At 39.5% G+C, this 21,146-nt stretch overlaps 1 protein-coding gene and 1 long non-coding RNA gene across 2 annotated transcripts; both read right to left on the bottom strand.

The window, feature by feature from the left end:
- Positions 1-431: 431 nt before the first annotated feature.
- On the bottom strand, positions 432-1,434 carry LOC145357001 (uncharacterized). The gene is made up of 2 exons (XR_013889229.1): positions 1,352-1,434; positions 432-521 (listed from the first exon to the last, which is right to left on the bottom strand). It is a non-coding gene; the product is annotated as an uncharacterized LOC145357001 (long non-coding RNA).
- Positions 1,435-3,598: 2,164 nt separating this feature from the next.
- LOC145356887 (membrane cofactor protein-like) lies at positions 3,599-18,515 on the bottom strand. Its single transcript, XM_080209860.1, has 10 exons — positions 18,428-18,515; positions 17,254-17,350; positions 12,894-12,967; positions 10,787-10,972; positions 8,370-8,555; positions 5,448-5,462; positions 5,306-5,329; positions 5,171-5,191; positions 3,752-3,772; positions 3,599-3,657 (listed from the first exon to the last, which is right to left on the bottom strand). Exons 3-10 carry the CDS (start codon positions 12,961-12,963, stop codon positions 3,614-3,616), a joined length of 567 nt encoding a protein of 188 aa, XP_080065986.1. The 5' UTR covers positions 12,964-12,967; positions 17,254-17,350; positions 18,428-18,515; the 3' UTR covers positions 3,599-3,613.
- Positions 18,516-21,146: the final 2,631 nt, after the last annotated feature.

Raw genomic sequence — 21,146 nt, 5'->3', positions numbered from 1 at the left:
CTTCTACACCCTATGTTGTTTTGCGCAATGAACTCTGCTATTGGGACTATGACATGTCCCGATCTTTTCCATTCTGTCTTATGTGGTGCAATGTCAAAAGACTTCAAAGTCTGTACATTGTTTATTCATACTTAAATCAGTAAGCTATGATCTTTTAAAAATCCTTGTTGGCTTTCTCTAGATACCATTGTTGTTTCATCTTTCAGCAAAGGTTCTCATTTGCTCAGCAAGAGTTCTATCAATCCTACAAAAATCACTGAGTTTTTAAATGGTACACAGTTATTTCAGGAATTCACATACTAACTCCAACCTATGCACTACCTACCAGACATCTGAGCATATCCAGACCCAAATACTACATTAGTACTAGAACAATATTAAGAGGTTAAATAGTCTGGTAAGACTTGCAAAGTCATATACCTTTTTTCAAAAAAAAACTTAATTATCAATCAGCAACATTGGACTTCACTTGGACTTCTTCAGTTTGTGTGTTCACGGCAACTTTCTCAAAAGTGGTATGTCTGGAAAGGTTAACATGTGACAATTCAATAATAATGGGATAAAAATTTTTATAAACAGGTTAATATTTTAACAAAATTCAAAATAAAAAACATCCACAAACATGTTAATTGTAGCTAGTTAAGTATCAACATTAAGGTTCACTTGCATATTCATAAATGAAATAGCTGCATGCATTACAGCCAGAATAGTCCCTTTTACCTATCTTTAAGTGAGATGCAGAAAATCAGGTTTTTTCAACTTCTATACAGACTACTGAATGCACCTCCCTTTTACAATTCGTTTGATACATCAGAAGCCTTGGATAAATGCAAGAATGATGATTGCAGAACAGAATATAGACACAAAAATGCTTGCATTTACGTTGCCTTTCACATCCCAGCACACCCAAAAATAATTCTACAGCCAATCAAGACCTTCTGTTGGAATGCAAAAAAAATCCCTGAATTGGGATTAGAAATTTTCAATTGATTTTTGTTGTGAAAAGAATGAGGGGTGTAATCTAGAGTTTAGCAATGCTGTGAGGCACTCAGATGAAGATAGGAAGGATTGATGAGATTTTGCTTCATTTGCATTCTCAATGGAGAATTTTCCCCCACAAAAATGTAATACTATGACAACAATCTGCACTCCATAGCTGTCCAGAATACAAAACCAATTAGGTGCTCCAGTATTTTCACAAATTAGATGTATTTTTAAAGTTTTCCCAAGCCCATCTTTGGCTCTGAATCAGAGTTCAGAAAGTGTAAATCTGTCAAGAATGATGTAAAGAAGGGCAAAAAGTAGGTACAGTATGTTGATGACCCAAAGAGTAATTCAATGAATCTCTTACCTTTTCTTCTTACGGTAAATCCATACTGCAACAGCAATGCTGCCACCAACAGCAACAGCGACACCGACACTGACAACACATCCTTAAAAATACACATGAATGCAATACTTGAAATAAAAGCAATTCCGTTACAGATAAAATGCAAATAACTAAAGAACTAATTCATGTATAGTGACTGACATTTCATCAACATGCTATACTTTAGAATCTGAAGCAGTTCAGATTTTAAAAAATGAATTGTTGATTTTGGTTCATTTCTAGTGAAGCATAATCAAAATACATTATACAAAAAAGGGGGAAAATGTGCACTATTTCCATATTGTTGCACTATTCTCTACACGAATGAGCGTATGAAATATCTTTCATTCCTTTATCTCAAAAGGAAAGACATTTGGTAACATTGTGGCCGTGTCAGCTACTTCGACAAAGCTATCCAATTAAATACACTCCTCTGCCCAAGTATTTATCAAATTCCCTTTTGAAAGTTATTTAATCTACTTCCTCCATCCTTCTGGAGGAGGATGATGCACAGATTTCTAGCTGCTATAGTATGTTATAGATGTGTTGTTAGTTTCAATGTTTGGAATTTCACTTTTATCTTCAAATTTACAATATTTTATTTAAATTATGTATTAAAAGTGCAGTTTTGTAAATCTAACCATACATTACTTAACCCACTCACTTACCAATAACTGTTCCTTGATCATCAGATTCAGAGGGATTTGAAAAAAAAACACATTAGGTTAGCCATAAAAATAAATCCCAGTTACTCAAGGCACGTAAATAGATAAATGCTTAAATCACAAAGCTCCTTGTTAACAAATGTCAAACGGTTGCCCATGTTTCCAGAAGCTGAGAGCTGTTCCTATACTATTCCCTTAGCCATCAAAAACCACAGATGTTAAGTTTTGTTCCCAGTTACAAGTTGTTATCTAGCAAGACAAATTTATGATCCTAGATTACAGATGTCCTAGATGCAATAATCTCTGCTTATTAATGATTCAAATTAATAAGTATGGCAATGCAGCACATGAAAGAGGGGATACCTCTACATGACAATACACATGTGGAATGCTCTGGGAAGTGCTGTAAAAGGATGGAGGTCCTCAGGACAGCGGTCCAATTACTCACGGAAATTTTCTGGAGTAATCTAGTGACATTAGGGATGTTAACTGAATAACTGCTTTATTTAGTTTGTGATTGGCAGTTTTTGTAAAGAGTTGAGGTGCATTCATTCTGGCAATCTAGGGCAATGTAGCAGCATCCAAATTTGTTCAGACTTCACCTTTCTTGATCTATTGAAAGAGACTAATTGAAAGAAACATAGCATTTTTGGTGTAAAAGGAGAGATTATATGAGGTTGGTCATGGACTAAGGGACTACTAAATGCCAACAGACTATATTTAGAATGGTGAGTGATACTGTGTAAACATGGCAGGAAATAGCACAAAAACCAATAGGCTTCCCAATGTATCAATTTTTATTCCTGAAGAAATTTGCTCTTCGAAATAAACTGAGCACAGGGTCAAGAACAAAACATGTCAGATTGTCACTAGAGTACTTACAGCTGCAAACACCATGATTTGGAAGTATAATCAACATAGTGTATCTACATTAGTTTAAGAAGGTAGTTTAACACCTTCAAGAGCATTTTAGGAATGACCAACAAATCCTGGGTAGTGGCACAGATCCCATGGATTTTTAAAAAAAATGATTTGGATTAAAAAAACAAAAGCAACGTATCCAGGTTCACTGATGATACAAAAGCTTGTTGGAGGCATAACCAGAGGACCCAAAAGAAGTTGTGACACAGACTGGTTAACTGAATTACTTACATTAGTATTAGCACAAAAGCAGAATATTAAAGATGCAAAATATAAACATCAATGTTTAGAAAAGATTTGAGAGATACAAGTGGGTTTGGATGCAGATGGGGTTGGAAGCTGTAGAAAGTTAGAAACAAACCATCCGGTTTCATATGGTTGGGTGGTCTAAAATGAACGGACAAATGTAAATTTCAAGAAATGTGACAGCAGGAACAACATGTGCACGCACACATATGGCTAATGTGCTCTTTGAGTTAGTAACTGAAGGAGAGATAAAGCAATGTGTTGGGGGGGGGGGGGGGGAGGAAAAGAGAGAGAGAGACAAAAGGGGAATATAGGGCTAACATTTGCTTCTTACATGAAGGATTAAAATTAGTGGTTTTATTGGACCAAACTGCCTGCTCTATGCAATTCTGTGACAGTCAAGACCACCCCATTAAGTCAATGCAATGTACTCACTCTTTGATGATTTTGGAGTAACTGGAAAGGGGAACAAAAAAAATGATATGGACAGTGTTGCCATAAAAGTGCCTCATAAAACATGTACATTAACTCAATCCATCAACATACTTACCAGCTGTGGTAACTGCAGTTCCTATAAAATGGAGAGAAAACTTATAAGCAATGCTGAAAAGAATGTGATGTGCATAAAGCAAAAGAACATTCTCAAGTATGTCATTAAGTTTGTTTACTGTTACCATACTCAAGGTTAAGGAAAAAAATTGCTAAGTAGTTCAACATTACACTACTTAGCATTTCTCATGTTCTCAGATAACCTCCACTGATGCATTGGCAATGTCAGTAGTCACATCCAATGACCAGAAATTATGAAAACAATTATTCCAAAGACTGATCAAGTATCTTTTGCATAAATACAATTACCTTTCAGGTTGATAACCTATCACCACCAATGAGAGTAGTTAGAAATGTAATAGTTTCTCAAGTAAAAAGGCTAGGGAGGTGGGAAACAAGAGGCAGGGCTGTGAAAATCTGGAAGATAGAAGTGATTAAATAAAAAGTTGGTGTATAAACAAAGTGAGCTGTAACAAGACAAGAAAAGCAGCATCGTATCCAGAAGGTGCAAATGGTAGAATGATCATCATCTGCCATCGAAAAAGCAAAAAGGGAAAATGAAAGCCTACAAAAGGAAAAAGGGTCTCAGCGGGTGGAGATTACAGTCTGAAATTGATGAACTCAAATGTTGTGGCCAGAAGGCTTCAGAGTGCTTAATCGAAAGCAATTATTCTTTGAACTTACACTGAGCTTCAGAAAGAGGCTGAGGATAAGATGGAAAATTAAAATGACAGGCAGCAAGATCAGGGTCACATTTGCAGACTGAAAGGAGACATTATAAGTGATTACTCTGCTTTTGGTCTTTCCAATGCAAGCATGCTGTGCTGTTGGTAACAAATCCAGTAGATTACATAAAGGTTCACAAAATTACCGTTACACCCTTAGAGGAGATAAAAACAGGTGTTTCACCTCATGAACTTGCATGGAAAGGTGTTACGGGAAGGTAAAGGGGAAAAGGTGTTGGGTAACAATTCAGGAGCAAACTAATGCATCAGAGGAAACAGTCATTGAGAACACTGAAAGAGATGTCCAGTAACAGCACACGTGCATGTGCACACACTCAGTTTGACTTAATTGCCTGATTCTATGCAATTTTTTGACTTACCAAGTGTCTCCATCTCTCTCTCAAGCACAAACCCACACATCCCTCCCTCATGTGCACACTTACCATTCTGACTCCCTCTCACATGCACACACATACACCTGAGGCCTGCTGTACACATTCATCCTGGAATTTCAGTTTTACACTCTTCCCAGCTCATCCAGAGACTGGCTTCTTCTAGAAACTGATGGACAAGCACCTGTACAGTATTTTTCAAAATTGTACACGTCCTACTGTTGGCTACAGGGAGGTTTCTGCAGATCCCATAGGTTCCACAGACTCCAGTTTGGGAACCTTTGGTTAATGCAATGAACTCACCAGCTTTTGTAGTAACAGATTCTGTACAGGGAACAAGGCAGAGAAAGTAAAATCAATTGTGTGGACAGTGTTCCCATAAAACAACACTTCATAAAAGAATATTTAATTACACAATTAGTTCAATGTCAATCTTACCAGGTGGTGTTGTGGTTGCAGTTTCTAAATATTGGAATGGAAAAAACACATTTAGCAGTGTTACCATAAAATAACACAAAATATATTATAAAAAGGAAAGAACAGTTTTAAGTGTACTATTAATTCAATGTAACATACTTACTAGTTGGTGTAATTGCTATATATTGGACAGAACAACAACAACAACAACATTAAGTAGTGTCATCATAAAAGAATGCTTAAAAGTATGCAATTTATATACGAGGCAAAGACATTCTAGAATTTGACTCAAGTATGCCATTAAATTTACTGTTTCTATATTCAAGTGATCAACTATTATTTAAAAAAATGGAATATAGCATAGTTGTTCAGTAATACTGAATGTAGCTTTTTTATGCATTCTCAGATACAGGTGCCAGTATTCACATTTAATGGGGTGCAATAGAACAGTTGCTCAAAAAAAAAAAGCCTGATAAATAATTTTATGCCTAAAATACCCAACTCCAATTATCCTTCAAAATCTCCTCATCATGGATGCAGATCATCCCAGTGAATTAATCTTTGTCAGCTTATGACTATTGCCCTGACATGGCTAAATTAAAGGACTATCACTGCCCTTTATTAGTAAAATGCAAGATAACAGTAATCCTGCATATTAAGACCACAATTCTTCAGATCACACTCCAACTGCTTCCTGCTGGCGTTAGCAGCAATCAGCGTGCCCCATTCAGCCGAGGCTAATAGGCCAGCTCATTTTACATTTACACTTGTGCATTTCACACCCATTCCCTGACTCACCAGGCAGCTGATTCAGAACAGAACCCCTACAGTGCAGAAAGAAGCCATTTGGCCCATCAAGTCTGCACTGACCACAATCCCACCCAGGCCGTACCCTCATATCCCTACATATTTACCCGCTAATCCCTTTAACTATACATCTCAGGATACTAAGGGGCAATTTTAGCATGGTCAAAAATCAATCTAACTCACATCTTTGGACAGAGGAAACCAGAGCACCTGGAGAAAACCCATGCAGACACAAGAATGTGATAACTCCACACAGACAGTGACCTAAGCCAGGAATTGAACCGAGGTCCTTGGGGCTGTGAAGCAGTGTTAACCACTGTGCTACCATGCTGCCTGGAGTCAGGAATAAGCTGTTAGCCCGCTACAAGTGGGTACAGCATTAAGCACTGCCTGCAGCACCATCAGTTCAGCCAGCAACATGGCAGGGAGACGGTTGATGCCCAGATTGAGATGCGGATGTGGACAGGAACTTTGGGGGCAACCCTCTTCCCAAGAGTAGGCAGGACACTGCAGTTAATAGAAATACCAGAAGCTTGGGATACAGTGGTGGAGTGCATCAGCTCCATATCTCACCAGCACAGCAGGCGTACAATGCTGCAAAAAGATGAATGACCTTCTCAGAGCTACAATGGAGAGTGTCCACCTCCCCAATATCTATCTATAACCTCTGGCATCTCACCTTTAGCCCCTTCTATCCCACTGCACTACTTCTAACATAGCCCTCACACTTCGCCCTCCAGCAATCCTCATTATACCCGGTGTATGGCTGGGGCCCTGCCCACAGATGCCAGTTAAAACCCATCCAGTCAGGCCACCTTCTCACTCCATCTTTATACATCCCCATTAGACCAAAATAGCCAGCAAAGAAAGCAAGCACGTGAGCCCTGCACTAGTTGAAATGCAGAAACAGAGCCTGGCTTTATAGGAGGAATGTCAGCGATCTTCTAACAAATGCAAAAGGTACAACTGAAAGAATGTGGAAGCTCTCTCTCTTGCTGAAGATAGTACTGGCATTGTGTGGTTCCGAGGCTAACCCTGCATTGGATAGCATCTGCAGTGGAAAGCTTGGGGCAAGATATCTGTCCACAACAGACAACTACCAACACTTGGCCCACACGTCATCTGTAGTGGAGGTTTTGCATACCAGGGCCCAGTCTCAAATGTTGCAGGCATTGAGGGACCTTGCTGAGGCACACTAAACCTTGGCTCCATCACACAGGAAAACAGCTGAGGGTATTGACTGCATGTCCCACATATGGAAGCACATGTGCCAATCTCTTAGGGGAGGGATAGAGGGCATTGGCACCACAGTGTAGCCAACAGTGGACTTCCAGGACTGGCAGCACCAGATGACAGTGAGACTTCTGGAGCTCACTCCAGCTGTCCTTCCATCCCATGTACTGACCAAGGGACCAACAAGCATCCCAAGGGAGGAGAAAGCTGCTTTCTTGTACTGCTGCAGTCCCCGAGGTGTGGGTACAGCCACACTGCTTTTAGGGACGGAACTCCATGATGTTGAACATGTGACAATAAAAGGTAAATCAATGTGTTTCCAAGTCATGAAGCTGTGGGCCTGGGATTTTGCAGTAAGGTGATGAAACAATCATGCTTGCCACTGACCACATAGCAAGGCTTGTTGCAGGGTCAACAATAGCCTGGTGATAATTTCACCTGGGTCGATACTGCAACAGATTGTCAAGTTTGCTGTGGAACTGGAGCGTGATGTCATCACGCTATCCAAGCAGCCAACCACATTAAAACATTTTCAGAGATCACCCCCCCCCACCCTCACACGAAGAAGCCAAAAAAAATAAAACCTGTAGTTGTATTTACAGGGAGTAATTTTCAGTTGGAACATTACATGGGTTGAAAATAAAAACCAAAAATTAGCTTGAAAACCTATTATTTAAAGCACCCCTAAAATTATTTTTATTTTTCAAACTTTGATAACTTTGCCATTAAAAACCCAGTTTACACCTGACATAACATTTTGATTGTGTTTGAAATAGCATGTGGGGGAAGGATAATTGAAGTTTGATTGGCTCCTCCTAAATACTGAAATCAGTGTAGCCTACGAGTGAAAGACCACAATTCAGGATTTGCACATTAACCTGAACATGCTGGTCAGCCTCAGAGGAAAAGTGAGTGAACACTGAAGCAGCTCACTAATTATCTGCCTCCCACCCCCACCAAAGAACTTGGCCCATTGTTTAAACAGACATTACAGAATTCAATTCAGAACTAATTCAACCCTCAAATTTAAGAGACGGTTACTCACCTAATTTGCAAATAGGTGGCGGTGGTACAAATGTGTTATTCTCACTGCATTCACTAAAGCTACGGCCAACCATGACATAACCTGATTTACAACTGTAGGTGATGGTGTCCTGATATGTGTATGTTGGTCCAAATCCAGACACGATAAGGACATTTTCAGACAGTGGAGGACGCTGACAACTAACAACTGAGAAAAGAACAGCATTAGATAACTTAAAGACAGCACAATTGAATATTAACTCCTAATAACCAGCAAAATAACAACCAAGTTCATTCTGAAGGCCACAAGCACTTCCTTTCAAAGTATGAACAGTGCGACATAACCAAAAACTTTCAAATTCAACAAAATGCCAAATAAGATCATCCAGTATTTGAACCACCCTCAACTTTAGTCCAAAAAGCTTTTTACAAGATGAGCAATTATTTATACTTACCACAATTTTTGACTTTTCATCCTTGAGGTTTCAGACAATTGGAACTGACCACATCTAACATAAAACACTTCACATAAGCCTTACTGAGGTATCCCCAAGCATGTTTTATCTAAAGAATTGAAGTTTCTCTAACACTGAAAATTCACACCACACTCCTTCAATGCCTCGTCATTAGCATCTAGCTGGGTGGGACTGCACTGCAATTGCCTGGTTTCATTCTTATCTATACAGTTATTGCCTGAGTAGTACTTGCTTCCAACCTGGCCACCATTAGATCTGGTGTCCTTCAAGAAGTGGAGATGCTGACGTTGGGCTGGGGTAAGCACAGCAAGAAGTCTCACAACATCAGGTTAAAGTCCAACAGGTTTATTTGGTAGCACAAGCCACAAGCTTTTGGAGCACTGCCCCTTCATCAGGTGAATGGGAGTTGTGGTCACAAACAGGGTATATATAGACAAACTCAATTTCAAAATAATGGTTGGAATGCAAGTCTTTACAGGTAAAGAAGTCTTTAAAAAAAAAGGTACAGGCAATATGAGTGGAGAGGTTAAGCACAGGTTAAAGGAGGTGTATTGTCTCCAGTCAGGACAGTTAGTGAAATTTTGCGAGGCCAGGCAAATCGTGGGGTTACAGATAGTGTGACATGAACCCAAGATCCTGGTTGAGGCTAACCTCATGTGTGCGGAACTTGGCTATCAGTTTCTGCTCAGCAATTCTGCGTTGTTGTGAGTCATGAGGGCTGCCTTGGAGATCACTTACCCAAAGATCAGAGGCTGAATACCCATGATTGCTGAAGTGTTGCCCCAACAGGAAAATGAACATTCCTGCCTGGTGATCGCTCAGCTGTGTTCGTTCATCTGTTATCAATGCGTATGAGTAGAGCCCAAACCTATTTAACCTTTCCTCATTAAGACAATCCCTCTGTACAGGGAATCATCCTAGTGAACCCTCTGATCCGCTGCCAATTAAATATCTTTCCTTAAATAAGTGAACTAAAACCGCTCACAGTACTCCAGATGTGGTCTCCCTCATACTTTGTACATTGCAGCAAGACTTCCCTGCACTTCTACTCCAACAACCTTGAAATAAGGGCCAACAATCCATTAGGGTTCCCGATTATCTGATGCACTTGTATGCCAGCTTTGTGTTTCATGCACAAGTACTCCCAAGTTCCTTTTGTGTTGCAGCTTTCCTCCATTTAAATATGGTTTTGTTCTCCCCATCTAAAATGAACTTCACATTTTCCTACATTAGCTTCCATTTGCCATTTTGTCTGCTTACTTAACCCACCAACACTTTGTAAGCTATTTGTTTCCCTCTCAACTTGCCTTTCCACCTTTGTCTCATCTCAAATTTGGCTATAGTACATTTGCTTCCTCCAAGTCATTAATATATATTTAAACAGTTGCAGTCCCAACACTGATCCTTGTTGAATCCTGCTGGTTACAGGTTGCCAATCCAAGAATCCCTTTATCCTGTCTTGCTGTTTCCTGCCCAATTTGCTATTCATGCCAATAGACAACCTCACACCATGGGCTCTTATCTTATGGTATAACCTTTTGTCAGGTATCTTGCTGAAGGACTTCTGGAAGTCCAAGTACCACACATCTGCTAATTCCCCTCTATCCACTCTGCTTGAAGATTTCCTCAAAGCACTAAAATTAGTCATTAGGTATTTTAATTGCTTTCTGTTTCAGCTTACAACTAGTACTTGAAGAAAGGCAACGGCATTAAATATTAGTCTGCTTTTGCATCCTAAGAACTGGAAGAGCTATGGATCACAGCTTAATGAGGGACTTGGTATGTCAGGACATTACAAGTAAATTTATAGGAGACAATGATTACAGCAGAGCCACAGGTTTAGATTGCCCCTAATTTCCTACATAATAAAAATATATTGAAATGCTAAAACATCAAGTAATAACTTTTGTAATGCTTGGTGAAAAGAGCAATTGAAACTGATTCAGATTATGTACTTGAATACCTTTGCATGATGGTGGCTTCTTGTTCCACTTCCCAGAAGAAGTGCAATCAATTTCTTTATCACCAATCAATGCGTACCCATCAAGACACGAATATGTTGCTATCATTCCATATTGCCATACATCTCCAATGGTCGGTGATGAAACTTTCCCATTACTGATGGGTTCAGGATCATCACATGTGACAACTGGAGATAAAAAATGAAAATCAATTAATATTCTGACAGTCAGATCAAAACTTCAGATTAAAATCTGTCAAATTCAGTGACAGTATACATGTGAACAAATGCACTGCCACACAATGTAGAACTTTTTTCAATTCTCTCCTGTACGTGTTCAATGATGAGCAATTAAATCCATCCAGCCTGTTCCAGACCGTGATAATGTAACACAAAGTATATTCTCCAAATTTAGCCAAGTGTTATCTCCAGTGAGGACAGAGAAAAAAAAACCTAAGGGGAAATCCCTCTCCATCACATCTCTGGTTAAAACTAGTTCAGAACACTACACACCCTGAATTGCAAGTACCACTTAGTGTAAGAGGGGATGCCCACCCTGCTAAGTAATGCATCTTGCTCTTGTTTGAAGAAATTTAGCAAGTCAGCATCCACAACATGAGTCTGCAGACTATTCCAAAGGTCTAGTGTTCTCTGGAAAAAGTACCATCCCCTGACATTAGTACCCCTAACCATACCCACAGCAAAGACCCAATCATAAATGATAAGAGAATCTGGCAAGCGTGCAAAGGGAGGAAAGAAAGAGTGTAGCCTCCCTACTTTTGTACTGCATTCCTTTACACTAAAAAAAATTATTCTATTAACTTACCTAATTACTTGCTCTGCTTGCGTACTAACCTTTTGAGATTCATGCACTGGGACACCCAGATCCCTCTGCATTAGAGCTTTGCAATCCTTCACTATTTGGATTTTTTTTATTCTCCCTGCCAAAGTGAACATTTTTATATTTGCCTCCATAGTGCTTCATTTGCCAGATCTTTGCCCATTCACTAATACAAATAACCTATTTTAGAGATGTTGGTTGAGGGATCAATACTGCACAGGAAATATATTTGTAGCACCTTGAGGCCTTTCACACTCAAAGGACAGATAGGGCCATAGTGTAATGCTATATCTGAATGACAACATCTCAGACAGTGCTCCCTCAGTACTACACTGGAGGTTTTTGTGCAAGAGGGTCTTGTACCACACATCCTTTGTCTCAAACAAGGACATTAACAGAACCATGGCTCATTTGCTTTCGGTTTCTTTCCCATGAAACTTCCTTTGAAATGGAGTCTGCTAGTAGGATTATTAGCTTGCTCAGACAAGCATGAGTACTGATGGGGGAAGAATGGCATGAATGTTTGGTCAACCTCCACAGATTAGGGCATTAGTGCAGCCCCCTATGTTCCTGCTGGAGACAGCAAACTGTGCACTATGTCGTGGAACACTGTCCAATCCATAGAATCAGTGGAGGTCTAGCTGCACTCAAACCACAGAACCAGAAAATGCTGCTTGCTTTGTATTTGCTAAACCAAATAGGTATGGCTCACTTTGCATCACTCTTCAAACAATATTTCAGTCTCCTGGGGGAAAAAACAAAATCACCATTACAATAAAATCCTGTGAAAGCAGCCCAAAAGTGACACTATGCCCTACAAGTCTTTGCAGAATGCTTCTGTTAGACACCTCTTCATACTTGGGATGGAAAGCAATAGAGAAATGGTAATAAGACCCCTTAGTCACCAAGAACATGTGCCTTACCCCACCATCCACCCATCACCCTGCTTTTGCTATCAAACCAAATGTTTGCAACCTGGATCCTTCCTCCTGCTTCTGTTGTGCAAAGTCAACCTAAGCTTGCTGGAGAGCAATCAGCCGAGTTTCTCCTACTGCCAAAGAATACTATCTTTCCTGACATAAAACTTAATAAAGTCAAACCTAAAATGCTGAGAGAAAAGACAAGAAACCTTTGGAGAACAAAAATTTAAGAATACAATGAAGGCAACAGAGATAACCAGAAGAAAGGAGATACCCAAAAAGTCCTTAAATTTACTATTATTGATGTACTTTGAGGTTATGCATCAAAACAATTCAAACTTCAACTTACTTTCACATGTTGGGACCTGGCCATCCCACCCATCAGATTGACACAGGCGATAACGTCTACCGACAAGCATATAACTATAAAGTCAAAATTAAAAAAATTATTCATCACACACCACCATGTTCAAAATTAAATAGACTGTTACAAAGTGATCAGGGATGATGATTAAGAATGAGAGCAAAACAATATTGAATTATCCTCAAGGTGATGGCAGTGATTAGCTGCCTTTTGTATTACTAGAGTATGCAGGTGTATAGGTAGACCCAAAAAAAGTGTTGGGTGGGGAGGGGGCAGATGGAATTCATGGATTTTCACTCAACTGTGGAAGAATGGCAATTACTTCCAAGTCAGGATGGTGCATGACTTGGTAGAGGAGATTGCAGACTATCAGAAAAGGCTTGCCAATTTGTTGCAGCGCATTTTGTAGATGGCACACTCTAATCCAACTATGCACTAGAAGTGGAGCTGCTTTGTCCTAAATGGCAAGAAAGTCTTTGGAACTATATACCCCACCTTCCTGGCGGTGTTTCGTCACATTCCTGAGTTGTGCTTGGCAACAATCAATAGGATTTGGTGAGTCAGGTGGTGATTAGCTTGCGAAAGAATTGCCAGCCTCTGACTTGCTCTTGTCACTAGTATTTGCTGTTCCATTAAGCTTTCTGATCAATATTGATGCCAGGATGTTGATGGTGGGGATTCAATGATGTTAATAGCATTGATTGAGTGTTAGATTCTCTCACGTTGGAGATAATCATTGGCATTTATGCAGTAAAAGTGTTACTTGTCAATTTTCTGCACTGGTCCAAAACGTTGCCCTGGTTATGTACTATGCAAGCAGATTTGCAGTATGTGTCGAAAATACCAAATATCCCCATTTCTAATCTTATGGTGGCTGGAGGATCATTGATTGATGGTCTGGCCAAAGATATTACCCAGGAGGAATTTTTGCAGTGGTGAAACAAATCATTGACTTCAGTTTGTTGTTAGATATGACTGCAGCTGATAATTCCACTGCCTCATGTCAAGATCAATAACTCACTTCACCATTGAAATTTTGGTCTTTGAACCAAGACTGTAATGAGGTCTGGAGCAGAGGGTCCTACAGAACCAAAATATGGAGTTAGCAACAACCTCACTGATGACAAGTACTTCATGATAGTACCTTCAGTTTCTCTGATGATCAAGTGGACTGATTGATCAATTATTGCATAAATTAGATTTGCCCTACATTTTATGGAAAGGGCAATGTACCAGATTTACACTGACAACCTTGACAATGTACTGAACAGCTCAGTGTAGAGCAGAGCAGTTTTTGGAGAATATCTTCAGCAATACATTGTATGTCATTTGCACCCAATAGCTTTTGGGTACAGAGCGTGCTTGGCCTATTCTTGATATCACAAACTGCTTGAACACAGGGAAAGCAAAGATGGAGTATTTAGTATTGCTAGCTGACTGTGGTTCCACCAATGTTTTGGGCTCCTCCATCACTGTGGATGGCGTCCATTGTGACTCCTCCAACCAGCAACTGTTTAATTATAAGCAGCCGTTCATGAAAGGACACAAGAATCAAAGAGCTTTGATCTAATCTGCTGTAGCATGCTGCTTCTGCTGTTCAATATGCATTCATTCCCGACTTGTAGTTTCATTAGGCTGGGAGCTCTTATTAGGATGCCTATTGCTGCTCCTGGTATCTTTTCCTACTCTCCTCTGAGCCAGGGTCGATAAGAGTAAGAGATATGCTCAGTCACGAGGATACAGATCATAATGGAATACAATTCTACTGCTGATGGCCTACAGTGCCTAATAGATGCCTAGTATTAGCTGCTGCAGTTGTAATTAATCACTCCCATTTAGCATGGTGATAGTTTTATGCAACACAAGGAAGACAGTACTCAGTGTGGAGACAGCACTCCATCCAAATAAAGACGGTGTATTGCTCACTCCTCAATAACAGATGCATCTATGGCAGGTAAATTGGTATGGACAAGACCAAGAAGGTTTCTCCCTCATGTTACTTTTTCCACCAATTGCTGCAAGTTCAGTCTGACAGCTATGTCCTTCAGGATTTGGTCAGCAGTTGTGCTAGTGTTGGTCACTGAAGTTCTCCACCAGAGTATTTCTTTTTTCCCCCCACTCAGTACTCCTTCCAAGTAGTAGTTGACATAGAAGAGTGCTGATTCATCAATTGAAAGACTGCTATAAATGGCTTGTCTTGTTTAATCAAATACAATGAGACTTCTTAGACTTAAGTCAATGCCACATTCTTCCAATTCTGTACTTGTGTGGTGAATGTATCCTGCTGAGATAGTGAATACCAAGATGGTGGAGTCCTGACATCAACTGAAAGGCATTTAGTGAGCATGACTAATTCAGGCTAATTCTGGGCTAGTTTGCATGGCAGCTCTCAGATTTTAACAAGCATTCAAGGACAACTCTGGAGGACTGACTGAGGTTAAAAATAGCTCCAAGGCCATTGCCCACTCCTTGTTTGGGAGTTACATGCTAAATCCAATCATGATCGGATTTAATGACGGATTAAGTGGATTCTATCTTTTGTAAATGATATCATGATTAGCAAAAGTAGCATGGGTTACGTGTTGAAGGGAATCAAACAGCATGGGTATCCTACTTAACAAAGGGAAACCTGGGCCAGTGGCATATGTTTCCTCACCTCTGGGCAGATGACAAATGGAAATTGTCAAGATGGAGTCCATAGGGACTACAGACCAAGGCACCAATGCATATGTATTCTCCTGCCCAACCTTCAATCAACTAAAGATAACATGGACACTAAAAGCTCAGGCAGAGGAGACATTTGTTTATACTGCTGCAATGTTAGGATCCACAATCATCCACTTGTGACAAGCATCCTTCAGTGGGAGAAAAGCAGCAAAGTATGTACATCTTAATTTGGAAATTTATTGTATTACAGTCAATGTCAGGAGAACAAACCATGGGGCAACTCAGAGTTCATCTTCTATTTCAAACCAATTGATGTGACCAGTTCCCCATAACCACACAGTGTCATACTTGTTAACGCATCCATGCAAAACAAAGGTTTAAAGGCTGGATCCACCAACTGATTTTCCAAACTCCTTAAACCCTCAACTGAGCCAGCATAATGGAAAATATCTAGTTAAAATTGTGCAACACAATAAAGACATGAAATAGAATATATAGAAATTAGGATAGTATGCCTGGTATGTGTTGTCTGTACAGTCAAACCTAGGTTAAAGTTACGATCCAGTTCTTGATATTCATTATTGTCCTCTACGATAGTAAGCAAACTAAGAAAATCAAGTTTGTCGTTCAGAAGTAAGGTTAGAAATAAGGATGCCAGTAAAGGCATAGTTCTTTCTCATGTGGGGTCCCAGCAGAGGATGGACTTTTCAGATTATTAATTCCTATCGAATTAGCAGGAATGGGCAGTTTTCCTCAGCAAAAGACTCAAACAGCTCTGAACAACCAGAGACACAGTGAAACAAAGATTCTGGCCAAAGAGAATGATGTCCTAAGGAGGGTCATCTAGAGGCCAAGGGACACTGTAGACATTCCTAAGCAGAGGGCATGAAGTCTTGTGCACTTCTGTATTCTCTTCAACCATTAACTTCACTGTACAAATGAATTATAATTAAGCATTTAGACAACCAATTTAACTTGTGGGAATAAATCCACAAAATTGCTGAAAGCTCAGCATTAAGTCTGATGCCCAAATTGGAGGCATGATAGAAGTGATGAGAAATACAAAAAAAAAGTGTTTTTGGACCAGACGAGAGGTAGCGTGACAGCCTCTGTTACAAAACAAAATAACAACTTTCCAGTACTACCAATTAACTGTCATTCAGGATTCCGTGGTTCCATTGCTTAATGCAAGTTAGAATCGTAGAGTTCCTACAGTGCAGGATGAGATTATCTGGCCCATTGATTTTGCATCAACTCAAAAAAACATCCCACCCAGGCCCTCCTGTCTGTCCTATCCCCATAATCTTGGGCATTTGCCATGACCAATCCACCTAACCTACACATCTTTGGACTGAGAGAAAAGTGGAGCACCTGGAGGAAACCAACAAAGACAAAAATCTGCAAACTCCACGCCGGTCACCCAAGACCAGCATCAAACCCAGGGCCCTGATGCTTGAGGCAGCAATAATGCTAACCACTGTGCCACTCAATATAAAATTTACAATATAGCTAGATTTGAAAGAACATGTTGTCACCTTCTTAGGTTGGTGTTAAGATGCACTGCTGTATCAGTATGGGAATGCCAGACCATACAATTAATAATTTAATTAGAAAGGAACACAAATCATTACTAAAATCAAATAAGCTACTCTTAGCTGTTTGCCTACTGAATACTCACCCTACATCACAACTATATACAGCTTTCTCTCCCAGAGTAGTTGAATTTGCTTCATAATATCCATTTAAAATATCCCCTGGATTACCACAATTTCGTGCTACAGAAAAAAAAGAAAAAAGTAACAAATCGAGCATGCCTTTCCAGTACAAAATTCAAATAAACTGATGCTCAATTTTTAAAAAATATCAAGCTATCACAGTTTGTCTGATGCTCAAGCAAAGAGCAAGATAAAAATTCCATAATATACAGCACTGCAAAAACCTACCACATGGATTCAGTTTTATTTTCAACAGCCATCATAAATAGTGGGATCTGACTCCAGTGAAATACTGGTCACGGATGCAATTTATTTTATTACTAGAAAGACAAGGTCAAGCCAAGTTTCAGTAATCTTTCCAGAAGATTTGATGACATCCTGGGGATTACTGAACTGGACTAGCCATACAACACTGTGCCTATAGGAACCGATCAAGGCTGTTAACCCTGCAGTGAGTAACTTCCCTAACTCACAAAAGCCTGTCCATCATCTACAAGGCGTAAGTTAAGAGTGGAAGACCTGCCACTCGTCTGGCTGCGTATTACTATTACTACACAAGAGAAGCTCACTGTTGTCCAGGATAAAGTAGCCCACTTCATTCCTTCCACAAAAAGGACATCAAATTCTTCCACCATTGATGTGGCAATGGTATGTACCATTCACAAAATGCACCACAAGAACTCATTGTTCTTTAGGCAACATGTCCCAGACCCACAACCACTATCTACAAGGGCAAGAGCAGCAGACACATGGGAACATTGCCACCTAAAAGCTCTCCAAATTACTCAGCACTAGTTGAAAATATATCACAGTTCCTTCACAATTGCTGGGTCAAAATCCTGGAATTTTCCCTTGCTTTCAGCACTATGGGTGTACCTACATCTCAGGGACTGCAACAGTTCAAGAGGAAGCTCACCACCACCTTCTGAACGGCAACAAGTGATGGACAATAAATGCTGGCCTAGCCAGCAATGCCCACATCCCATAACTGAATTTAAAGAAAAAAATTAGGCACTATTGAAGAACAAACTATTTGTATCCAAGGAACAACATTCCAGCCAAGTTGCTTATTTCTGGGTAGGACAGGGCAGTGAAGTAACTGGGGAGGAAGAGAATAAAATTATGTTGATTACTTACGATCACAAACGGCCTTTAATGGTTCCCAAACTGAATTAGGCTTGCAGGTAATGCTTTTTGAACCTCCTTCTCTGAAGCGGTAACCCGGAAAACATGTGTATTGGACTGTGGTACCGACAGCAAATGAAGTCTTAGAGGAGAAGTCACTAGTTAGCATGCCATTTGTTAGTTGCGGAGGTTTGCCACACTCACCTTTGAAAAAAGTTTTCAAAGTTTTAACTTCCAACAAAAAGTTTCAACTGTCACCAAGCATTCTTTGTTTAAAACAATTAGCGCACTAAATTCAATCTGGATGATATCTCCCTTATTCCATTTTCATTTAATCTAGTTGATATCTTTACAATGCTAGTAATTTTTGATTTGCTTACCTATTTCTGCTTTAATATGGCTCTTCCTTATAAGGATCCATTCAAAAAAACCAAGCATATTAAATGACCCCAGTGGAAGAAACCATGTACAAGAATTCATTTTGTACAATTTATCAAAATAAATGAACAAATTAAACAAATTTCATTGACTAGAAACTGTTACACACTAGATAACCACTACAAAAATAGATCTCAAGTCTTGAATTTCTCAATCTTCAAAGATTAGGTGAACTAGTCGATGCCGACAGCAGCTTTACTCCATCAGCGTTCCGTTGAAGTGATCATTACCAAAAACGCATACTTCAGCAGAACTTCTCCACCTCAGCTCACAGTCTTGGTGTGGATTCTCCTGTAGCTTTTATCTGATACTCCAGTGATACCGCAATGCACTGTATGGCTGACTCAGGTTAACCAGCTCCTCCAAAAACTGAAGCAGCCGCTCAAACTTTATATTAGTGCTGTTACATCCAGCCTTCAGGTTTTCTTTTAGCTGTCCTACATAAATCTTCCCCTAAACTTGCCTGTACTGCTCTTCTGCCAAAATTTCTGATGGTTCTGTTTTTTCCTTCTGGTTTCAAAAAGCTTCCATATTCTTAACAACTCAAGATCACAGAGTACTTAAAGTCACAAACCTTTTCCTAAGAACCTGAAATTAAGTGTTTCTTTCAGTCAAAAGGACAGTTGTAAAGAAAATACAGGCTTTGACACCAAAGTTAGAATGGGTCACAAAACTCAAAGGATGTGCAGATGGTTAGCAGGGTGTTTAACTCAGTTTGCAATTGCAGCAGTCTGCAATTTAACCAAAGTGTTCAGGAATTCTTCTCCATTCTTTCCTGTTTCATTTTCCATCTGTTAGGAAATTGTAATAAAATGGGAAAAAAAGGAGGTCCAATAATTGGGAATGTTTGCATACTTCAAAACAAAACTATTTTAAAATGGAAACTGTAGAAAGATTCACAGGGTTGGTGTAACTAGAGTTTTGATATGTTGACGAGCCTAGCAACACAAACACTTGCCCTAGCTAAGTTGGTAACAATGTGGAAGGGTGTTGAAAGGTTAAATTAAAGATGGTAAGAGTTGAAAAAAGATGGGTGAAATTTACAATCTTAAAAAGGTGAATTTATAAAATAAAAAAGGTAATCAAGAGTGACTTCTGTAGTAGTGAATTCAGATAGGGAAGAAAGAAAAGCAATATATCAGAGGCAAGTTAACCCTATGCAAGGGACATGTTTTAAGACTGCAGCTAAAAGTAGCAAGCTGCATTAACTCCCTGTAAGCTGTGCCTGGAGAAAGCCTATTTTAAGAAGCCAATTGTCTCTATCTTAAATTGAAAGCAACCCCAAAAGATATGTTGGATTTCACTTACAGTTTTAAAAACTTTAGGACGCTGTTTGGGGAAATTTAGCTGAGGTTAAGAAAATAGAGGGACTTGGAACTGGATAAGGAAAGAGGGTACAACCATTAGTGTAGTTAAATTTATTTTTAGTTGACTGTATTTACTCAGCACTTATCTTGAAAGAAAAACACCTGGACATCCAGTGCACCTGAAAAGGCAGAGTGTGGTGATCACAGGATTTTTACAGCAACTTCATTGAAAGATTAATGTAAGCCTACTTGTGACAATAAACTTCTTTTGAAAAAAGACGTTTATTCCTATTGTTTCCAGTCTATTGTTTTCTAGACATGTCAATGCGTTACCCTCAATCCAATACACTGCTAATCTCTTGTGGGCCTTGTCGAAAGCCCAAACAAACCAAATCCACTGGCTCCCCTCTATCTACAAGTTACATTCTTGAAGAATTCTAGTAGATTTGTCAAGCGCAATTTCCCTTTGGTAGATCCACACTGAGTCTTGCCACTGTTTTCCAAGTGCTTTGCTATTAAATTTTTTTTAAAAAAAAACACAATCTGGCATTTTCCACACATGTCTATAATATCTTGTATTCTTATTACTCCCCTTCTTAAATAGAGAGGTTACATTGGCAAGTAGCCAATCTGCAGAAACTACTGTAGGGTCTGCAGAATCTTGGAAGATGACCACTACTGAGGCCACTTAAGTACTCTGGAATGTGTATTATCAGGCCCTGGGAATTAATCAGTCTTCAATCCCAATTTCCCAACACCAATTCCCTACTAATACTGGTTTTCCTTCAGTGTTCCCCAACATCTCCGGTATGTTATTCGGTGTGCTCCTTTGTGAGGACAAAACCAAAGTAGATATTTGGTTGGTCGCCATTTCTTTGTTCTGCATTATACATTCCCTTGTTTTTGATTACAAGGGATTTAAATTTGTCTTCAATTTTCTTTTCACATACCTTTAGAAGTTTTTGTACCCTACAAGCCTATTCTCA

This window comes from Carcharhinus amblyrhynchos, chromosome 22, assembly GCF_965287045.1.
Source record: "Carcharhinus amblyrhynchos chromosome 22, sCarAmb.v2.hapA, whole genome shotgun sequence".
Taxonomy (NCBI): Eukaryota; Metazoa; Chordata; class Chondrichthyes; order Carcharhiniformes; family Carcharhinidae; genus Carcharhinus; species Carcharhinus amblyrhynchos.
This window is presented reverse-complemented; position numbering and strand designations above follow the sequence as displayed.

Bases quoted from the DNA above. Each gene is read 5' to 3' on its own strand.
- LOC145356887 (XM_080209860.1), bottom strand. From the start codon at position 12,963: ATGCTTGTCGGTAGACGTTATCGCCTGTGTCAATCTGATGGGTGGGAT. The intron at 8,556-10,786 runs GTATTCAAGTAC...TTCTTTTCTCAG, and splicing joins GAAGCCACCATCATGCAAAG to TTGTTAGTTGTCAGCGTCCT. The intron at 3,658-3,751 runs GTAAGTATGTTG...TCCCCTTTCCAG, and splicing joins AACTGCAGTTACCACAGCTG to TTACTCCAAAATCATCAAAG.